Source organism: Protopterus annectens, chromosome 15.part0 (genome assembly GCF_019279795.1).
Source record: "Protopterus annectens isolate FY-2018-M chromosome 15.part0, PAN1.0, whole genome shotgun sequence".
NCBI classification, from domain to species: domain Eukaryota; kingdom Metazoa; phylum Chordata; order Ceratodontiformes; family Protopteridae; genus Protopterus; species Protopterus annectens.
This window is the reverse complement of record NC_056749.1, coordinates 381,967,842-381,990,579: the sequence shown is the minus strand read 5'-3', so window position 1 is coordinate 381,990,579 and position 22,738 is coordinate 381,967,842. Positions and strand designations below refer to the sequence as shown.

Genomic DNA, 22,738 nt, shown 5'->3' with positions numbered 1-22,738 from the left:
TATAGCTAAGTGAAAATCTCTAAACACTGATATGCCTTAATCTTACTGGTAAGAAGGATACCATAATGCTTAGTGAGTTCAATATCAGCCCGTATGGACAAGCAGACATTGATATGAGCTCTTTTCTCAAACTGTAGCTTACACAAGGGTATTAAAACTGGGCATAAACTAAATGCTGTAAAGTGCAATATTGTCACATTGATAAACAATCCCTCCCTCCAGCTTATAGTAGAGACAGCATCTGACTTCAAAATGAGAATGTAGTGATAGTTCTTGTAACATTAGTGGATAGTTCTTGTAACATTAGTGGATAGTTCTTGTAACATTAGTGGATAGTTTCCTCTCATTTGACCATCATATTGCAGTGGTGGTTAAAAAGTCCTTTTACTTTGTGCAGCTCATTGCAAAAAATACATGTTTAGGATCAGAACAATTCCGTACTACCTTGTATTACATACCGATTAGGCATGTCATAGAATACAGTGCCCCCTTTGGGATTATTCTCTTTCACTAGACATTGAGATTATTCTCTTTCACTAGACATATCGAGCAACTGGAAAAACCACAGCGATTCCTAACTGAAAACATCAAAAGCTTAAAAAAACCTGAGTTGCCAGAAGAGACTGGAAGCTTCGACCCTGTATTCACTATACTGTAATCTCCTTAGGTGTGACATGTGCCTCACTTATCAGGATGTAAGGGATCCTTCATAAATCAAATAGTCATACAAATACAAGGACCAGAGACCAAAATCTTAAATAAATAACAAAAAAGGTGGAGAGAGGGATTTGTTTCTCTGAAGCAAACTTTTTCTCCAAACTGTGCATTTTCTATGATTCTAAGATAATATTTTTACATTGTTCTTCCATTCATCTGGGCCAGTATCATGCACAAACTCAAATGCTTATCCAGTAGTAGTGCACTGAATAGTTATAGTTTGAGTCAGCTGTATAGCTGAAGTAACACTTTAAGATATCCTGCCTGTTTATGTCATTAATATTTCAATTGTTTAATCCCTTAAAAACAAGCGTCATCTTTCCCCAGCCTTTAAACTAACTTTGAGATTATTCTCTTACCGCCTTAGAAGTCAAGCCCATTCTGGTCTTCTTCTACAACCCCAGCATAATCAAACTTCAGGCCATCAGTTACAGCTTTTCTATTCTTGGTATCACACTCTGGGACTCATTCCCACCTCTTAGCAAAGACATTACATCCTACTCCAGATTCTGGTATCAGCTAAAGGCACATCCGTTCTAACATGTCAAATGCACCTACCATCCTACAGACACATAACACCAATGACACCCTGTTATTACTTCTACTTTAATAATTCCTCTAATTAATTTCCTTCTGAGTTATATCAGCTTGGACTAAAATTGCCAACTATAACTTTTTCTTTTCCCCAGTATACACATCATACCTTACTCAAAGTATACAGATATTCATATGTATAGTATTAGAGCCACATAGAAAACACAATAACTTATCTGGTAAGATTTACACACATATATTTTAGATGGATGTATACTGTATGTTACTCAAGAATTGCTTTATATTAATGGAGACAGAAGCAGTGTATTCCAGATGTTTTACTACATTGTGAAAGTTTTCATAATTCTATTAATACATTTTAAATATTTTTTGTCACAGCTTACCCGACTCTGTCTGCTTCAGCATCACACAGTTCACTAGGAGCAATGTCTTAAGTGACTTGCTCAAGGTCACACAGTAGGCATTTTAAGGCTAAGAGAATCAAACTCTGTGACACAGGAAGTATATCTCACAATCTTAACCCTCTGTGCCAACTGCCATTGCAAATAGAACACTCACACCTATATACATATACACACATATATAAATATGTATGTGTGTATATGTGTCTGTGTGTGTGTGTGTATATATATATATATATATATATATATATATATATATATATATATATATATATATAAATGTTTGAAATATATACTGTTCTGAAAAGTCACATCAAAGAAGTCAAAAAGATGTTTATTTGCCATTCAACTCTAAAACATATTTCAGACAATTATAAATACATTAAATCCAACATTACAATAGCAGATTCATTTCTGCTAAGAAGTGTTTATATATTTTATGTCTACAGAAAATAAATATAACTTGGAACAGGAAAAGTATCATTTACCCAATCTGTCCAAAGACACATTTCATATTTACACACAGTACTTGTATTTTAGTGCTTGCTTGTCTTAAAAGTTTCTGCCATTACAAGCCAGGGAAAAACTAGGGAAAATGCATTTTGCAAAAGAAAATAGAAAGGGAACGTATAAACAGAGTCCAATATACAACAGCAAAGAAACCCACAGTGCACTTTTTTGCATGAAAATGCATTTTGCTTCACAAAAAGCCAAAGCCCTTTATCGGATGTGTAGAGGACTCTCACACTTGGTGAAATGCTAAATGTGCATGCAAAGATATGTAAAAACTTTTATTTCTATCCTACCTATCTTCTGTGATACCTCAAAAGCTGATGTTTGTCAAAATTTTGAGTGCAAATTTCACATTAGATAAACCATAGGAAATCCGAAAAATTAAGTCCATATAAATGCACAAATTCTATTCTGTAAAAATATACATACAAAACATTTATTTGAGTGACAGTACAGAAAATATACTGGAGAAATGGAATTGCAAATTAGGATGTAAACAGGAAATCAAAGGGAAAATCCATAAATTGTAGACAATACTTGTATGGTTAGAAGCAACTTTTACTTATAAAATCAATAAGGCATATTTAGCAGATTGTGCCATTTTTCTGAAAATGCCAAGAAAAGTATATTTTTAAGTTTGCATAGTAGAGAAATCTGAAATATCATCTCTTCATATGAAGGCTGTTTTAATGTGGTATGAAATTATTTGTGATCATTTAACAAAATTTCATCTGGGTATGACTACAGTCCATCACTTGTAGTTGTAATTGTACAGTCTATATAAAAGCATATTTGACAATGTAAACAAACTGGATGTGAGGTTTTAAAGATACCAATTCCTAGGTGCAGTATTTAGTTTACAAGTAAAATAACAAAGAATATTTGTATAGTACTCGTGGCTCTCACTATTCTGTCTACTGCTTTTACATTTACTTTCTACTTCCCAGATCTAATTATATTGTAAAATAAAAAAGAGCAGTTTTCTTAAATGAAATTAAAATTGCCATCAGTTTTAAAATACCCATAATCATTAAATAGTTTTTAACTATTCTGTCATTATCTCTAACAGGATAATTAAAAAAAATACCAATATTCTGACAGCTTTTTGAGTGAGTATGCATGCATATACTTGTGTGTGTGTGTGTGTGTGGGTGTGTGTGTGTGTGTGTGTGCACATATTTGTGTGTGTCGGTCGGTCTGTCTGTCTGACTTAGTCTTGCTGAGGGGGAGACAGCATGTGTACATACACACATTTTGTATGTATGTGTGTAAATTATAAATATGTTTATGTGTATGTATATGTCTTAGTGATATTTTGTTGGTAGAAATGTAGTTTGTGCCTTAAAATGTGTGTTGAAATTTTCACAAAAATTAGGAAATTATTTTTATTAAATAGAATTAGGAAATTATTTTTATTAAATAGAATAATGACTGCCAATAAGTTCCATATAAAATTTTGTAACATGATCAAAGAAAGCAGGAAGTTTGTTTGTTTCCTAAGTCAAATGTTCACCGTGGTATAAAGTAATGAATTTCACGTAAGATTCTTGTTTTATGAAGTTCAGTAGTGCAATATATGACAGTTGCGTATGTAGCATGAGGGAAGTTCAAATGAAGAACTTTGTTGCGGTCAAAGGAAGGCCTAGCCAAGGTCTGCAGCACTAACCCTTATGTTTTGCTGGTTGCTGTAAGGCCTCAGTAGGACTTGGACCTTAGAGCTAAATTTACCTGATAGGATATGAACAATAGCATTGTAACTAGTGGCCTACCTTTTCATTTAATTCTTCAAGTAAACCTGTGTTTTTTTAGTTGGGCATATAGAATGTTTCAAAAACCTGACCACAGTCAGTGTGCAAGGGAAATTGAGTTACTATTAGACAAAGACTGGATTTGGATGAAGATGAGGATCAGTCCTTTCCAAGGTCCACATAGGTGACGTAAAAAAGGAAGAACAACAACCTTACTTAGTCATCTGTAACACAAAAATAAGTCACTGGGCTGGTGATAGGGTGAGGGCTGTCAAGTAGAGAGAATGAAAAAAGGTACTTGATAAAAGTTAACTTTTAAGAAAATGTGCTGTATTTTAAAAAAGTTTGAGCATTAGCCAATCATAGATGAAATGAAGGGGAAGCCCTTTCCATTGCTATTTGCTAAATGGTGGTATATTTTTAAAAAAATATATTTTCTTATTTATTTTATTTTTAAACAGATAAGTGAACTGGGCCTTTTTTAGCCATAACCTTGGCCACAAGGGCAAAGGTAAAGTCAATATAATTGAACAGTTTGAATATATACAAGTAAAGGTATGCACTTGGGAGATGGAAGGAAATGCAATTACCCAGCAAAAATGTACTTGCACATGTTGACAGTCCATACACTAGCTAGACAGCAAGACTGAGTACCAGGTCTTGGACGTTAAAGCCTTCAGCTGAGATGGTAGTTAGTTAAATAAATGCTGTGTTGGGTTTACATTTAAATTTCTGATGATGTCAAGCTTTACACAGTTTATAGGCAAGATACTGTATCTGCAGATATTGTCCTAAATGGCAAGTCATCTCATTATAGAGAGAAGTCTGAATGTGCAGCCTTCTCTCTATAATGAGAAAGAGGAGCATGAATGTGCAGAATTTTTTCTCAGGCAGTATCTAAACATTGCACCTGCATTGACAGTTTACATTATATAATCAGTTACCATCCAACAGGGCCTTAGCCCAGGATGACACCAGATTTTTACTCTCTGTTATATACATGTCAGCATTATTTATTGCTGTAATGTTTATATATGCTCCCAGTGCACTCTCATGAGACCACATACGTGTCTGCTGATACTGTAGAGTGATGTCCTATAAATTCTGGCATTCATGATTATTTGAATTTTTTGTAATATGAGGAGTTATACAGCTAGAATCTTGATGTTAACAGAATGGTAGCTCTGTGAGAAGAACAGAGGTAATATTTTTTCTGTTGTGGCTCCTGGTGCAACTGGCATAGAAGTAGTTACAACAACAAAATGTTTTTGTAGAAAACAGGTTTTATTAAGAGCTTGGTTGTTACTTAATTAGGCATCTATAGTCTCTGATTTCTTGCTTTTTAATCTTATTTCCCTTCTCCTTTTCCCACTTACTGTTTCTGTTTTCTTTTTCTCACAACAGACTGACTCTGATCCTTTCCTGTCCAATGGATCTGAAAAACTTTCCAATGGATATCCAGACTTGTACTATGCAGCTAGAGAGTTGTGAGTAAGACCTGAAATTTTGAGGCGTATGTTAAAATGAATATCTTTTTTTTTTTAGCAAGGGAGGATTACCAGGGGCTCAAATGAAGCATTGTCATTTACAGCAGCTGCAAAAAAAGATGGAAAAAACAAGTAGTATGTCAGTTCTTCAGTATATTGTAGTTGATCTTTGCATATTTAGTCATTCTTAGGATACAAAACCACTGTATTCTGAAACAAAATATTAATTCCAAGAGAAAATCAATCTTCAAAGTAATACCAAAAGTCATTTACTTTTACTCATGGTGACTACTCTATCGTCTCTCAGTATTTTGTGGTGATGAAATCAATTCTCCACAGTCAAAGAAAGTGTAAATCAATTCTCCACAGTTAAAGAAAGTGGTTCAAATAAAAAAACTCTAAATCTTGAAGAGCAAGTATTATTATTATCATCAGTGATGAACTGTAAGGAAACAAAAAGGTTCTGATACACCATTGAGTCCATATACATTATTTTAGCAACTAGAATTTGATTATATTCCAAATGATGGGTTCAGCTAGTACAGTTATAAGAGTTCAATCAGTACTTTTTCAGTACCAGTTGCACTAGGAACCACCATTGATAGTGTGACGGCTTTTATGGTGAAATCTATTTAGGCAGTCTGCTGACTTAGTGAAAACAGAACTGGATGTAGGAGTAAAGAAAATTAGAGACTCTAAAGAATAATTTGCACAGTTTAATAAGTTGACAATGATTCACAAGTTAATATCTGCTCCAGCAGTACCTAACATATCATAAATTACTAACGTCAGCTATTGTGATCATGCTTGATTCACTTTAATATTTCTAAAAGCAGAAACTAGATGACTAAAAATCATAAATTATTGGATTCCATATATGTTATATATATATATATATATATCTCAACACAAAACATTTGGAACCTTTAGCTCACAGCCCTTTGAAATGAAGATATTGTAGCTGTTTTATAACATGGAACCAATGATTTTTCTTAAGACTCTTTTTCTTAGATCGGAAATGCAGATGTTTTAATTATGCTATGCCTGAAAAAATCTTTCTTTATTCACATTCCATGAATGTTGGCATTTCTATGCTTTCACTTAAGTTACTGAGTATCTTTAAAATGTACTTATTTGTACAGAAATAACATAATATGTGTCATACAATAGCTGATAAGCCCAAGTAATATCACCATAGTTTGTAATAGAAATATTGGAGATGGAAAACTGAATTACAGTACAAATGAATCAACAGATTTTAATCTCTAAAGTTGATTTAGTGTCAGATACATATAAAAAAATATTATCTAACCAGTCTTGATTTTCCAAAGCATCTCAAATCAAAAACAGGAATACAAAGGTCATATTTATATAACATATATGAAGTAACTAAGAACTGTACATTTGAAATCAAAGATAACTATTGGGATTATGCAATTCAAATGACTGACTCAACTTAAACTGCAATAGACAAAAAAATATTTTAATATCCTCATAAAAACTGTACCATTTTTATTTAGGAGGTTATTCTCTTTCACAGTGTCAGTGATACAAGTAGCATACACTTCTGTATAGATCATCTGCCACTCCACATATAATTGAAGTTATATAGAAACAGGAAGATAGCATTTGGTATGAATCTTTAATCAAAGTAAATTGGAAGTATATTGTGTAAGACTGAAAAGTTCTTTAACCATTTAAAAAAAAAATCAATGTTTCCTGCAGGCGTTGTGGTCTGATTAAGATAAACTTACATTAAATGTTTTGTTTTCTTTAATGCCTCATTTCTCAGATGTATACCTGTTAATTACAGTATCTGGAAAAATGGCTAAACATTGAAAATTTTTGGGTATATTTTCATTTACAAAATTTATAAATAAAGACACTACTGAATGTCATAATGTTCTGTCTACTATTAAGATGAAAAAAATAACCACAAAATATAGCTACTGCATGAAAGTGAACTCAAAATTGAAAATATTAATTTATGTTCTATGATCAGATTATGGCTATTTGTTGAATTTTATTAATGTATATAACAAGAATTTATGTAGACAGTTGTGTAAATAGTTCTTTTATAATGTTGTTTGTTCCTGTATATACAATCTCAACAAAATATTTAAAAAGGAGGCCCAAATTTAAAACAGCAATAGACAACAGGACATTCTCAAAGCAGGTGCCAGCAGTTTGTCATCAGCTTCTATCAGAAGTCAGACAAGAAAGTACCACAGAATTATTTAAAAGTGAACTAAAGCTAGGAACAACCTCGACTGAATACTGACATTTTACACATAGTGTATATTTTCTGCCTCTAGGGTGGCATGTGTTGTCTGAATGTGTGCTTGTTAAATGAATATTTGTATCATGATTGCTGCTAGTTCAACTATTGCTAAATGCCTATCTGTTTTCACTGTAAAAGTTTCTCTTCAAATTACTCATTGTAATTATTGTTTCAAACTTTGTTTTAATCATGTAATTTCCTTTGTTCAGACCTTCCTGTGATAATATCTAAAATAAGTATACTTGCTTCTGTGAATACTTGATGTGATACTTGTATTATAATCTGTGGCATTGTAATGTCTGTTCAGTGGGCCCAGGTCATGACTGAAAAGGGACTGTTAACCTGTCCTCTTTCTCAGTTACCAAACTGTAATAAATAAATAAGTAAGTACATGCATAGATGCATACAAACGTATGTAAAAACATGCTTGCATACATTGTTTTGCTAGTGTGTAGAAAAGATGAATGCAGTGGAAAAAACAGTACTAGGGAAAGACTGGACTAGAATGAAAAAAATACATAGACAGATTATAAAGATGTATTATGAGATAGCTGGGAAGATAATGAATACTGTTGCATTAATACTAAATATATAGGTTCATAGGCATTTACTAGACTAATGACCACAAGGACCTTTTTAAGCCTAGGCATGCATCCGTGCATTCCCTGGATTAGAATCCAGGACCATCTACACTTTAGTCCAACACTTAACCCATGTTGCCACAAGGGTATGAACCTATACTACTAAATATATATCTATATCTGTGTGTGTGTGTGTGTGTGTGTGTGTGTGTGTGTGTATATATATATATATATATATATATATATATATATATATATATATATATATATATATATACATGGGTCTAGGACACATGCTCAACTAGCATATGTCTGAATCACAAAACATCGAGCACACATACACAAAAGCACTTAACATCAAAAAGTGCTTCCATGTATGTGTAGTTCAAAAATAAAATCTACATTTCTGCAGGGGGGCTTTGCCCCACTACACCCTCCACACCCCCCTACTTTATTATTCTCACTCCGAGATCACGCTACAGTGGGAAAAAGGAAATTTTCCCTTACCTGCACTGTAGTCCGAGCTATGAAACAGGCACACATGCATGGAAGTGCTTGTCGATGTTAAGCACTTTCGTGTATGTGTGTTCGATGTTTTGTGATTCGGACATATGCTAGTCGAGCATGTGTCCGAATCCCATATATATATATATATATATATATATATGTATATATATTATATATCTGCCTACTTCTAATTCACAATGTTCCACTTAATCGAACCACAAAATGACGAGACGACGTTGCCAAAAATTTAGTTTAATGTTCACCCATATCACTGTAATTTAACTCCACTAACCTAACTAACCACTTGGCCACCATGGTGAACTTTGCCCTTTTCTCCACTGTAGTGCAATCTCGAAGTTGGTATATTTAGTTATGGGGTTGTGGGGTCTGCCCACTTGGGTGGGTTTGATTTGCTTCATTTTCTTTTTTAAGGGTTGATGGTCATGTGGTTAGTTTCCCGGGGTTAAATTACTGTGATCTGGGAGTTCATTAAAGTAAATTTTCAGCAATGTCATATCATCATTTTACTAAGTGGGAATTCGATAAATAGAAGTAGATCCATATACGTATATATGTAATACACACACACACACACACACACACACACACACACACACACACACACACACACACACGCATACATGCATACAAACATACATGGCAATAAAAAAAAAAAAACAAGGAATTAAGTGGCAGAATCATGCTTATGATTAAGTGCCAGATCAGAATGAAATTAGGTTCATAATTAAGAAACCGAGAATGTAAAATGATTGTGAAAAAGAGAAAAGAAATTAGGAAATGTGAGTTTGATAATTGATTTTTATAAAGATGTTTACATATTTGCATGGTTCATGGTTCAGTTGGAAATGGAGTTACTATTCATTGTATAATATGAAACATGCTATTGCTGTGAAACTATGATAACGACATTATTTTATACAGTGATGAAATATGACTATAAAAGGTAGGGTAATAACTAAGAGAGAGCAAAAACTTTTTTTTCTGTTTTGTTACCTTTTATTTTGTAAATGTATGTAATCAGCTTGCATAAAATAAGTTCTAGGAAATGATGCCTATTTAAAGGAATATGACAATAAAAGCCCATACTGTTTGGCAGACGTAGCTTTATTTCTTCATATGCCAGTGATGGAGAGCCATAAGAGTATGTATTAGAGTGAGGAGAAAAAAATGGATATTGTCAAAAGTATTGAAGCAAGGGCTTTGAATTTCTCACCTTTTAGAGGGTCTACAGAAGTGGTACTGAGTGGGCCAGAGCCACATGCAGTGCAAGGGGTTATGGACTGAACTGGTTTAACGTGGGAGCTAGATGGCAGTGATGCAAATATAGAGATCAGGATTTCTGAATAAAAACTGTGATTTGCAGCTGTTCATTTGACAAAAAAAAAACACACTTGTAAAGTATAAAGTGAAGGAAGTTGTGAAAATATTTTATTTTGAGACCAGAAGCTTATGACTAATGTGATTTTTTTAGAAATATGTTGGAACTGTCATACAACGTATAAAAGTCATTCTCTGTTTATGTAAGGATACATTTTTTGATGTTTCATTTTAAACCCTGACCACATAAAGCAGTAAATGAACCGAATAAGAGATACAGAAGAATATTAGTTGATTGTAAATTTCAAAATATTGCTTAGGTGAAGAAGATGAGGATCTATTTGCAAATGAGAGTAGATGCAGAACAGAGTAAACATTGTGAAAGAATTATGGCTACAAGAAAGACTGTGAATGCATTTGGCATTTCCATGACAAGATTGGGAAAGTAATGCTGATTTAAAAGTGCTTGTTAACAACTATTAATATATTATACATGATATATGACAATGCAAATGCTACTGTTTTGTTGGGACACTTAGTTACAAAGCACACAGAAGAGAGACTTGAGGAGAAAAAGGCCATCAAACTTATTGTGCATTTAAATGAGTACGCATAGGGAGTTTGGGAGCATTCTTGGTTGGTTTATAATATGCTGCAAGAGGAAATATCTGAAGAAAAAGTAAATGTTAAATGGTATCAGAAGAATGTGAAGACCAACATATCAAAGGAGGAGTAAAGAGGTGAGGAGCCAAGAATAGTTTAAGCCTAAATAATACATTACAAAAATAGTGAAAGAAGGACTTGAGTTAGTATATAAACAATATCTTGCAGCAGGAAGGTAGGGATGATTTGGAAGTGGAGGGAAGTGAATCTGAGGAAGTTTATGGTAGAATAAAAGAATGAAGTTTGACAAGGAAGCAAGATAAGATGCAGTGTGTATTTCGTATTTAGAATAATCTTCTTCTTCTTCCTCTTTTGGCTTTTCCCGGTTAGGGGTCACCACAGCAGATCACCTGTCTGCTCATGATTGGAAGTGGAGTTTTACAGTGTTGAGTTGCAAGCCCAGTGCCCAACCTTCCACAGAAGGCACACACATGCACAATCTCATGCCTAGGGTCAATTTAGAGTGTCCAATCCACCTACAGCATGTCTTTGGGATGTGAGAGGAAACCGGAGCACCCGGAGGAAACCCACGCGACCACTGGGAGTACATGCAGACTCCGCAAAGAAGGCACCCCAGCTGAGAATTGAACCAGAGAACCTCTTGCTGTGAGGCGACAACGCTAACCGCTGCACCACCGTGGCTGCCCTATTTTGTATTCAGAATAATGACATTTAATTTTAATAGTGTTAAGTAATAGTACTACTGAAGTGAGAAGACATTTCTAGAATGAGGGATTGAATCACAGTATTAATGCAACATGCATAGAAGACAGTGTATTACTTCTTCAGGTGGAGAGACACTTTATGAAGGGAAAGTGCTGTGGATATTTGCAGAATGGATTGACTGTATACACTATATATTTTATAGTTATTCTAACAATAGAAATTGCTGTAAATACATTAAATTGTATGGTAGGGAAAGAAGAAGGGGCTGTGGTTTGTTATATGTCATGCTGGACTTAAGTACAAGAAGGACAGAACAGGATTTGTATCTGCTCCATTAAAAGGGAAACAGCCAGTAGAATTATTTAGGATGACAGAGCTTTATTTTAAAACATGTAGTTGTGATTTTCACATGAAATTTTTACTTAAGGATTGTGAGTCACACAAGGAAAGGAAAAATGTGAAATGATATATTGAAGGTGACATTGGGTGGGTTGGTATTAGTACAGAATATGGAGTTTTATGGTAAGATTAAAATGCATGTGACTTTTATCTTTTTGAATAAGGAGTTGTATATGAGATGTTTAACACACACGCGCGCACACACACACATATATATATATATATACACACACACACACACACACACATATGTATATATATATATATATATATATATATATCTATATATAGGTTCATAGGTTCATACTAGGCTATCTGCCCTAGGGCATTTATAAGCCTAGCCAGAGTATGTTTGGCTTTCGCCACCCATTTTAAATTTATTTTGCTATGCCCTTTTTCGAGGTTAGTATACTGTGCCTCTGTCTAACACTGACACAGAAGTGATACCCGGGGTAAACCTACGATCTCCCATCCACTCATCAAGATTCCTCTTGAAGAGAGTCAGTGAGGACTCTGCCTAACCTGGACTGGGATTTTATTCCAGAGTGAAGGGGAGCCTCTGGGTTATGAATCTGTCCCTCCAGCATGTCCTATTTATTTCAGTGCTGAGGTTCAAGTCTCTCGAGCACGTAGCGCGATGGGATTTGGATTTTCTGAGGTGCAGCATGTCCATTAATTCCGGGTTGGACATGGCTTTATACATCAGGCACAGATCGCCTCTGAGCAGGCGGTATGCCACTGAGTAGAGCTGGAGTTTCTTTAACCGGGCAGCATATGGCATCTGTTTGAGCCCTTTGATCCTCTTGGTGAGGTACTTTTGGGGTCTTTCCAGTTGCTGCAGGTGTCTGGTAAGGTACATCTCAAAAGGGGCATTGCACTCAATTATGAGCCTGATGAGGGATGAGTAAAGAGGCACGATGACCTCCCCTGAGCTAGATGTGAATCCCTTCATGATCAGGTGGGCTATATAAAATGTTTTCCTAACCACTTTGGCCACGTGGTTGTCAAATGAGAGATTGCTATCAACTTGGGTCCCCAGGTCCCTAATTACTTCTTCTGTACTTAATGGATTACCACCTATGTGGTAATTTGTGGGCACTTTGTTTTTGCCAAAGGGGATGACTATACACATTTTGGCATTTAGCTTGAGGCCATGGCTCTGGCACCAGTTGTCTGTTTCTATGAGGCCCTTTTGGAGGATGCTTGTGTCGGCTGGAGAGTCGATGATGGTGCCCAGTTTGCAGTCATCTGCAAACTTGGTCAGCCACAGTCCTTCCATGTTGGCCTGTACCTCCGAGAAATATATACCGAACAAGACAGGTCCCAGGACTGAGCCTTGTGGGACACCACTTGTAACTGGTTTTAAGTCTGACATGGCTCCAGCAATTCTAACCATGTGGGTTCTGTCCTTGAGCCAGTTTGCAACCCATCTAGTGACATAGGGGTTTATATTTAAGCTGGTGAGCTTATCTATAATGCCCGAGTGGGGTATTGTATCGAAGGCTTTTGCGAGGTCCAGGTAGGCTGTGTGGACCACCTTCCCCTCGTCAATGGCCTTGGTGACTGTTTCAAAGAAATTGACCAGGTTTAAGAGGCAGGATCTGCCCTTAACAAAGGCAAACTGGGTAGGATCCAGTATCTGTAGGTCCACAATATCTTTATTTATGAGGTCCATGATGATCCTTTCCATAGCTTTGCAGACCAAGCTAGTCAGGCTTATGGGGCGATAGTTTCCAGGATCCGTTGAGGCACCACCTTTGTGGAGAGGGACCACTGTGTTATGAGGTCCATGATGATCCTTTCCATAGCTTTGCAGACCAAGCTAGTCAGGCTTATGGGGCGATAGTTTCCAGGATCCGTTGAGGCACCACCTTTGTGGAGAGGGACCACTGTTGCTGTACGCCACTCTTTGGGTACATATCCTGTAGTAAGGCTGAGATTGAACAGTAGTTTTATGTTTGGCTTTAGCTCTTCTTGGAGTTCATGTAGGATGCAGCCCGGGACACCGCCTGGTCCCATTGATGCTGTGTTTTTTGCTTTGGAGAGAGCGGCTCTTACCTGAGCATCTGAGATGTCAGGGGGGCAGCACTCTGCTGGGATAGATATTTGCCCATTTGGTGGGGGGGGGAGTTTGCCAACATCCTAGCTGACAGGTTCAGCGCAATGTCTGTGGGTTCGATGTATTTTTTGTCATTTTGGACTAATTCTGAGCATATCTGGGAATTCCCACCCAGGTTCCTAACATAACTAAAGAAAGCCTTGTGATTATCCTTAGTGTCCTGTGCAATTTTTCTCTCGAAGCTGGCCTTAGACGATTTTATGAGTGCCCGTAGTTTTTTGCTAATACTGATCAGAGATGCCTTACCTTTTTGGGATTTTGCTCTATCATGTAGTAGCTTCCTCCTTCTATTGTATAGTTTGTTTATGGCTGGGGTCCACCAGACAGGACGTCTGCCTTTGGAGGATTGGGTCTTGGTTTTGTTTGTGATTGCATGATCCATGCATTCCTAAAGGTGTTCATAGAATGCTTTTATAAAGGATTCTGCGGTCTGGGCCGTATTTTCCACAGGCCCGGGGGCTTTGAAGGATTCCACCTCAGTTTTGAGGAGTGTGAAATTTGATTTAGAGAAGTTTTTCACTGTGGTTTTCTGGGCAGGGGGTGGGGTCGGGATGTGAATATTCAGTGAGATTAGTTTATGGTCTGATCTTACCAGTGAGGGGTACACTTCTGGTCTGGAGCATAGAGTCCCCATGTTGGTGATGATCAGGTCCAGTATGTTTTCCCCTCTTGTGGGAGTGGTAACAAGTTGTTCCATAGCATTTGAGTTTATAAATTCTAGGAACCTTTGGGCTAGGGTGTTGGAGCTAGAGTAATGCTCCCAGTCTATGTTTGGGTAGTTGAAGTCACCCAATATAATGGTGTTTGGAGAGACCTTCACATTTTCCAGTGTTCTCAGGAAGGCCGAGTGGGGTTCCTGGGTTTGGGAGGGTGGTCTGTAACAGACTATAAACTGGAAGGCAGTTTTACCCACTGTTAGTTGCACATGGATAGTCTCTGATGCTTCGTGCTGTGCCACCAACCTGGAGGTGTGGGTATCTTTGACGAATATTGATACTCCCCCTCCTTTTGTGGTTCAGTCCAAGATATAGGGCCAAAAAGCATGGTATGAGGTATAACCTGGTAGTGCTGGGGTGCTCTCGGGAGCCTTGAACCAGGTCTCTGTTACTGCACAGATATCGATGTTCTCCATGCTAAGGAGAGTTTCGAGTGCATCTTGAGGTTTAGACTTCTGGCATTGAGTAGCATTACTCTTAGTTTCTTATCCCTTGTGATACCTATGGAGGTGGGTTTGTCTTTTGAGCCTTGCCTAAAAAAGGCACTATGGGGGTAGCAAGAGCCTTTGCCAGTATCTGAAAGCCCAGGGGTGACAGGTGCAAGCCGTCCCTTGCGAAGCATCGTGGCTTGTCGAGCATGTCATCCCAGGTTGACAGGCATTGGATCCCCTTTGAATGACAGCAATACTTAAGCCAATTGTTGAAATTGATCATCTTGTCTTCATATTGTGGCATCATTCTTGGTGAGGGTAAGATGCTACTCAAGGTCAGGGTCATACTGGCCTGGGCTACATGCTCAGAGAGCTCCTCTATGTCTCTTTTCATGTAGTCCAGGGAGGTACGTCTCAGGTCATTCACACCAGCATGGACAATAACTGAGTCATATTTGTACTTGCCTTGGAGTGACCTGAGTGCTTGTGTTATGTGGCGGATCCTAGCGCCCGACAGGCAGCTCACCGTGACCTTCTCCTTGTTCAGCCTGGTGAGCGGGACGTCAGTGTGCCTGACGATAGAGTCACCTATTACAAGTGTATCAGGTGTGTTATTTAGCCTTAAGGGCTGTGACTGTTCGGCACACTGTCTTTGTGAGCTATGTGTTGCACGTGTTTTGTTTTGGGGTAGCGGTTGCTTGGGTTTCTGCTTTGGAGGTCTCTGCTGCTTAGGCAGATTTTTATTTAGAGCCTCCGAGTATGTTTTTGTGTGTTTATGTGTTTGGTTTGCTGTCATGGTAGCTTTATGTGAGACTGGAATTGTAGTGAGTGTGGTTTCCTTCTCCTCCTGACTGGTTACGCCAGTACTGAGTTGAGAGAGCTTAGCCTCCAGTTTGGCTATATGGTTGCACCTCTCACATGTGTTGGAATTTGTTGGGCGGAGGAGAGGGTTGTCTGTGTACATGAGGCAGTTGTAACATTGCCTCAAGATTCCCAGATTCACCAGCTGGACCGGAGAGGAGATTGACAACTGACCTTTGGACATGCTAGAATAGTATTGGGAATTCCTTTATAATTGAAAAAAGGGCCAATGGGGAACAAGGTACTCAAGGGGAGTTTGTGAGGGTGTAGTGCTTTTAATTTTTTAGTGCTGACTTAGTGAGCAAGTGCCAGGTAACTTAAATGCAATGTGTTACAGGTAACTTAAATGCAAAAACGGCAAACAGTAACTTTCTTTCACACACACACACACACACACACACACACATATATATATATATATATACACACACACACACACACACACACACACACACATATGTATATATATATATATATATATATCTATATATAGGTTCATAGGTTCATACTAGGCTATCTGCCCTAGGGCATTTATAAGCCTAGCCAGAGTATGTTTGGCTTTCGCCACCCATTTTAAATTTATTTTGCTATGCCCTTTTTCGAGGTTAGTATACTGTGCCTCTGTCTAACACTGACACAGAAGTGATACCCGGGGTAAACCTACGATCTCCCATCCACTCATCAAGATTCCTCTTGAAGAGAGTCAGTGAGGACTCTGCCTAACCTGGACTGGGATTTTATTCCAGAGTGAAGGGAGCCTCTGGGTTATGAATCTGTCCCTCCAGCATGTCCTATTTATTTCAGTGCTGAGGTTCAAGTCTCGAGCACGTAGCGCGATGGGATTTGGATTTTCTGAGGTGCAGCATGTCCATTAATTCCGGGTTGGACATGGCTTTATACATCAGGCACAGATCGCCTCTGAGCAGGCGGTATGCCACTGAGTAGAGCTGGAGTTTCTTTAACCGGGCAGCATATGGCATCTGTTTGAGCCCTTTGATCCTCTTGGTGAGGTACTTTTGGGGTCTTTCCAGTTGCTGCAGGTGTCTGGTAAGGTACATCTCAAAAGGGGCATTGCACTCAATTATGAGCCTGATGAGGGATGAGTAAAGAGGCACGATGACCTCCCCTGAGCTAGATGTGAATCCCTTCATGATCAGGTGGGCTATATAAAATGTTTTCCTAACCACTTTGGCCACGTGGTTGTCAAATGAGAGATTGCTATCAACTTGGGTCCCCAGGTCCCTAATTACTTCTTCTGTACTTAATGGATTACCACCTATGTGGTAATTTGTGGGCACTTTGTTTTTGCCAAAGGGGATGACTATACACATTTTGGCATTTAGCTTGAGGCCATGGCTCTGGCACCAGTTGTCTGTTTCTATGAGGCCCTTTTGGAGGATGCTTGTGTCGGCTGGAGAGTCGATGATGGTGCCCAGTTTGCAGTCATCTGCAAACTTGGTCAGCCACAGTCCTTCCATGTTGGCCTGTACCTCCGAGAAATATATACCGAACAAGACAGGTCCCAGGACTGAGCCTTGTGGGACACCACTTGTAACTGGTTTTAAGTCTGACATGGCTCCAGCAATTCTAACCATGTGGGTTCTGTCCTTGAGCCAGTTTGCAACCCATCTAGTGACATAGGGGTTTATATTTAAGCTGGTGAGCTTATCTATAATGTCCGAGTGGGGTATTGTATCGAAGGCTTTTGCAAGGTCCAGGTAGGCTGTGTGGACCACCTTCCCCTCGTCAATGGCCTTGGTGACTGTTTCAAAGAAATTGACCAGGTTTAAGAGGCAGGATCTGCCCTTAACAAAGGCAAACTGGGTAGGATCCAGTATCTGTAGGTCCACAATATCTTTATTTATGAGGTCCATGATGATCCTTTCCATAGCTTTGCAGACCAAGCTAGTCAGGCTTATGGGGCGATAGTTTCCAGGATCCGTTGAGGCACCACCTTTGTGGAGAGGGACCACTGTGTTATGAGGTCCATGATGATCCTTTCCATAGCTTTGCAGACCAAGCTAGTCAGGCTTATGGGGCGATAGTTTCCAGGATCCGTTGAGGCACCACCTTTGTGGAGAGGGACCACTGTTGCTGTACGCCACTCTTTGGGTACATATCCTGTAGTAAGGCTGAGATTGAACAGTAGTTTTATGTTTGGCTTTAGCTCTTCTTGGAGTTCATGTAGGATGCAGCCCGGGACACCGTCTGGTCCCATTGATGCTGTGTTTTTTGCTTTGGAGAGAGCGGCTCTTACCTGAGCATCTGAGATGTCAGGGGGGCAGCACTCTGCTGGGATAGATATTTGCCCATTTGGTGGGGGGGGGAGTTTGCCAACATCCTAGCTGACAGGTTCAGCGCAATGTCTGTGGGTTCGATGTATTTTTTGTCATTTTGGACTAATTCTGAGCATATCTGGGAATTCCCACCCAGGTTCCTAACATAACTAAAGAAAGCCTTGTGATTATCCTTAGTGTCCTGTGCAATTTTTCTCTCGAAGCTGGCCTTAGACGATTTTATGAGTGCCCGTAGTTTTTTGCTAATACTGATCAGAGATGCCTTACCTTTTTGGGATTTTGCTCTATCATGTAGTAGCTTCCTCCTTCTATTGTATAGTTTGTTTATGGCTGGGGTCCACCAGACAGGACGTCTGCCTTTGGAGGATTGGGTCTTGGTTTTGTTTGTGATTGCATGATCCATGCATTCCTAAAGGTGTTCATAGAATGCGTTTATAAAGGATTCTGCTGTCTGGGCCGTATTTTCCACAGGCCCGGGGGCTTTGAAGGATTCCACCTCAGTTTTGAGGAGTGTGAAATTTGATTTAGAGAAGTTTTTCACTGTGGTTTTCTGGGCAGGGGGTGGGGTCGGGATGTGAATATTCAGTGAGATTAGTTTATGGTCTGATCTTACCAGTGAGGGGTACACTTCTGGTCTGGAGCATAGAGTCCCCATGTTGGTGATGATCAGGTCCAGTATGTTTTCCCCTCTTGTGGGAGTGGTAACAAGTTGTTCCATAGCATTTGAGTTTATAAATTCTAGGAACCTTTGGGCTAGGGTGTTGGAGCTAGAGTAATGCTCCCAGTCTATGTTTGGGTAGTTGAAGTCACCCAATATAATGGTGTTTGGAGAGACCTTCACATTTTCCAGTGTTCTCAGGAAGGCTGAGTGGGGTTCCTGGGTTTGGGAGGGTGGTCTGTAACAGACTATAAACTGGAAGGCAGTTTTACCCACTGTTAGTTGCACATGGATAGTCTCTGATGCTTCGTGCTGTGCCACCAACCTGGAGGTGTGGGTATCTTTGACGAATATTGATACTCCCCCTCCTTTTGTGGTTCGGTCCAAGATATAGGGCCAAAAAGCATGGTATGAGGTATAACCTGGTAGTGCTGGGGTGCTCTCGGGAGCCTTGAACCAGGTCTCTGTTACTGCACAGATATCGATGTTCTCCATGCTAAGGAGAGTTTCGAGTGCGTGCATCTTGAGGTTTAGACTTCTGGCATTGAGTAGCATTACTCTTAGTTTCTTATCCCTTGTGATACCTATGGAGGTGGGTTTGTCTTTTTTGCCTTGCCTAAAAAAGGCACTATGGGGGTAGCAAGAGCCTTTGCCAGTATCTGAAAGCCCAGGGGTGACAGGTGCAAGCCGTCCCTTGCGAAGCATCGTGGCTTGTCGAGCATGTCATCCCAGGTTGACAGGCATTGGATCCCCTTTGAATGACAGCAATACTTAAGCCAATTGTTGAAATTGATCATCTTGTCTTCATATTGTGGCATCATTCTTGGTGAGGGTAAGATGCTACTCAAGGTCAGGGTCATACCGGCCTGGGCTACATGCTCAGAGAGCTCCTCTATGTCTCTTTTCATGTAGTCCAGGGAGGTACGTCTCAGGTCATTCACACCAGCATGGACAATAACTGAGTCATATTTGTACTTGCCTTGGAGTGACCTGAGTGCTTGTGTTATGTGGCGGATCCTAGCGCCCGACAGGCAGCTCACCGTGACCTTCTCCTTGTTCAGCCTGGTGAGCGGGACGGCAGTGTGCCTGACGATAGGGTCACCTATTACAAGTGTATCAGGTGTGTTATTTAGCCTTAAGGGCTGTGACTGTTCGCACACTGTCTTTGTGAGCTATGTGTTGCACGTGTTTTGTTTTGGGGTAGCGGTTGCTTGGGTTTCTGCTTTGGAGGTCTCTGCTGCTTAGGCAGATTTTTATTTAGAGCCTCCGAGTATGTTTTTGTGTGTTTATGTGTTTGGTTTGCTGTCATGGTAGCTTTATGTGAGACTGGAATTGTAGTGAGTGTGGTTTCCTTCTCCTCCTGACTGGTTACGCCAGTACTGAGTTGAGAGAGCTTAGCCTCCAGTTTGGCTATATGGTTGCACCTCTCACATGTGTTGGAATTTGTTGGGCGGAGGAGAGGGTTGTCTGTGTACATGAGGCAGTTGTAACATTGCCTCAAGATTCCCAGATTCACCAGCTGGACCGGAGAGGAGATTGACAACTAACCTTTGGACATGCTAGAATAGTATTGGGAATTCCTTTATAATTGAAAAAAGGGCCAATGGGGAACAAGGTACTCAAGGGGAGTTTGTGAGGGTGTAGTGCTTTTAATTTTTTAGTGCTGACTTAGTGAGCAAGTGCCAGGTAACTTAAATGCAATGTGTTACAGGTAACTTAAATGCAAAAACGGCAAACAGTAACTTTCTTTCACACACACACACACACACACATATATATATATATATATATATATATATATATATATATATATATATAGCATTGCTGCCTCACAGCAAGAGGTTCTCCATTTCAATCATCGGCTGGGGTGCCTTCTGTGCGGAGTCTGCATGTCCTCCCTGTGGTCGTGTGGGTTTCCTCCCGGTACGCCAGTTTCCTCCCACATCCCAAAGATGTGCTGTAGGTGGATTGGACACTCCAAATTGTCCCAAGGTGTGAGTGTGTGCACATGTGTGCCATCTGTGGAAGGTTGAGCACCGGGCTGGCAACTCAACACTATAAAACTCCACTGCCAATCATGAGCGGACAGGTGATCCGCTGTGGCGACCCCTAACCGGGAAAAGCTGAAAGAAGAAAAAGAAGAAGATATGGGATGTTTAAAACGTAAGAAATAATGATATTATCTTGGTGAACCAGAGATGGTTAAAAGGGGTTTAATAAAAGAAGAATAAATGAAGGTGAATTAAGGGAAGAATATATAAAAGAGATTGTGTTAATATGACATATATGAGAACATTGTTTAGATATTGGTTGGAATGGTTGGTGGGATTTATGTAGAAACAATAGAATATAGGATACAGATGAAGAAAAAGAGGTCCAGGAACACAAATGACTAGGATATTAGTAGAGTACCCGTTAAATGATTTATAGGGAAAATGTGTTCATTTCTTATTTTAAAAAAACCTGGAAAACAAAGAAAGGATGGACTAGGTAACAAAGTGTTTTTTTTTTTTTTTTTGTTCACGGAATAAGAACTGATGTCTCTTTTTGACAGTTAAGGTTAAAATACTAGAAAGGGTTTATAAGAGTATTAAGAGAAGAAACAGTGGAAGTAAGGAAAGTGACATTTGGATAGGATAATTAAGTTCTGGTAAAAATAATGTTGAAAAGAAAATGGATGTAAGAACTGACTGTAAATTTAAGAGGTTGATAAAGAGACAGTGAGTGCAAGAAAATAGAAAAAATGTAGAAAAATATTTAAAGATATTTAAAAAGTATAGTATTTGCAAGAAATATGTAACAAAAATGGCATTTGAATTGTTTTGGACAGAGAGCTGTAATGTTTTATGTAATGGTTATGAATGCATGGTTGGCTTCAAGGATCAGATGACAGTATCTGATTAAGCCTGATTAGGTTTATTTGAAAGAAAATGGATAGAAGCTTCATTAGAAATTGGAGTAATTTATCCCTAATAAATGATTTTACAAAGCTGTTGCAACTTAGGTTGTATAAAATGTTAGACTGTTAAAATGACAGTGAGAAAATCATGGAATTAAAAAATAAGAATTTAAGGACCTGCTATTGATATTGAGGCTGGTTGTAGATAACATAAATAAATAAGTGGAGAAAGGTTGATAGCCTGTGGTATTTCAAAAGCTTTTGGCACTATTAATTACTACCTTACATTATGAATTTTAAATGTTTGCTTTTGGAGTCAAGTTTTTTATAGATGAATAAAAATTCTAGGTATGAGAAATCAGTGTACACCAAATTATTGAGTACAAAGTAAAAAAATAAATATAAAAAATAGGTACATAGGATATGTCCATTAAGCCTCCTTTTTTCAGTCTCAATGTTATTGCAGTGGTAAACAACATAAAGAAGCATAAGAAGAGATGGGAATGAACTATTGTTGGGTGTGGGGATAAAATATCAATTACAGTCATTTATACCAGTTATTTAGTATTACCCATTAAGGAAGAAAGATCAGTTATGTATAGTATGAAATTAGTGAGCGCTTAAGAAAAGTGGCTTTGGAAATTATAAAGAATAAGAAGATATTTTGGTTTCATGGACACATGCGGAATACAGGGGGAGAAAATAAAAGCCAGAGCACAGTTCTAAGGCTAAAAGTTAAAGTTTTCTGAAACCATACAAGTTGTTTTTCACATCTGGGAGGAGAATAATGATAAGAACAAACATCAATTAGTGTAAGTAGGAGCACATAACTTAACATGCGTGTAAGCATGGATAACCTTAATTTTAAGTTAGGTACTGCCTGTATGTGCAGCTGTTCATT

The 22,738-nt window shown here is 38.5% G+C and overlaps 1 protein-coding gene across 1 annotated transcript in view; it reads left to right on the top strand.

Annotated features, from left to right (window-relative positions):
• Positions 1–22,738, top strand: part of LOC122789698 (glycine receptor subunit alpha-4-like) — a 2,027,820-nt gene that overhangs the window by 1,557,454 nt on the left and 447,628 nt on the right. Inside the window, exon 5 of the mRNA XM_044057127.1 lies at positions 5,339–5,421. Within this exon, the coding sequence (XP_043913062.1) occupies positions 5,339–5,421 (83 nt within the window). The remainder of the gene's footprint in view (positions 1–5,338; positions 5,422–22,738) is intronic.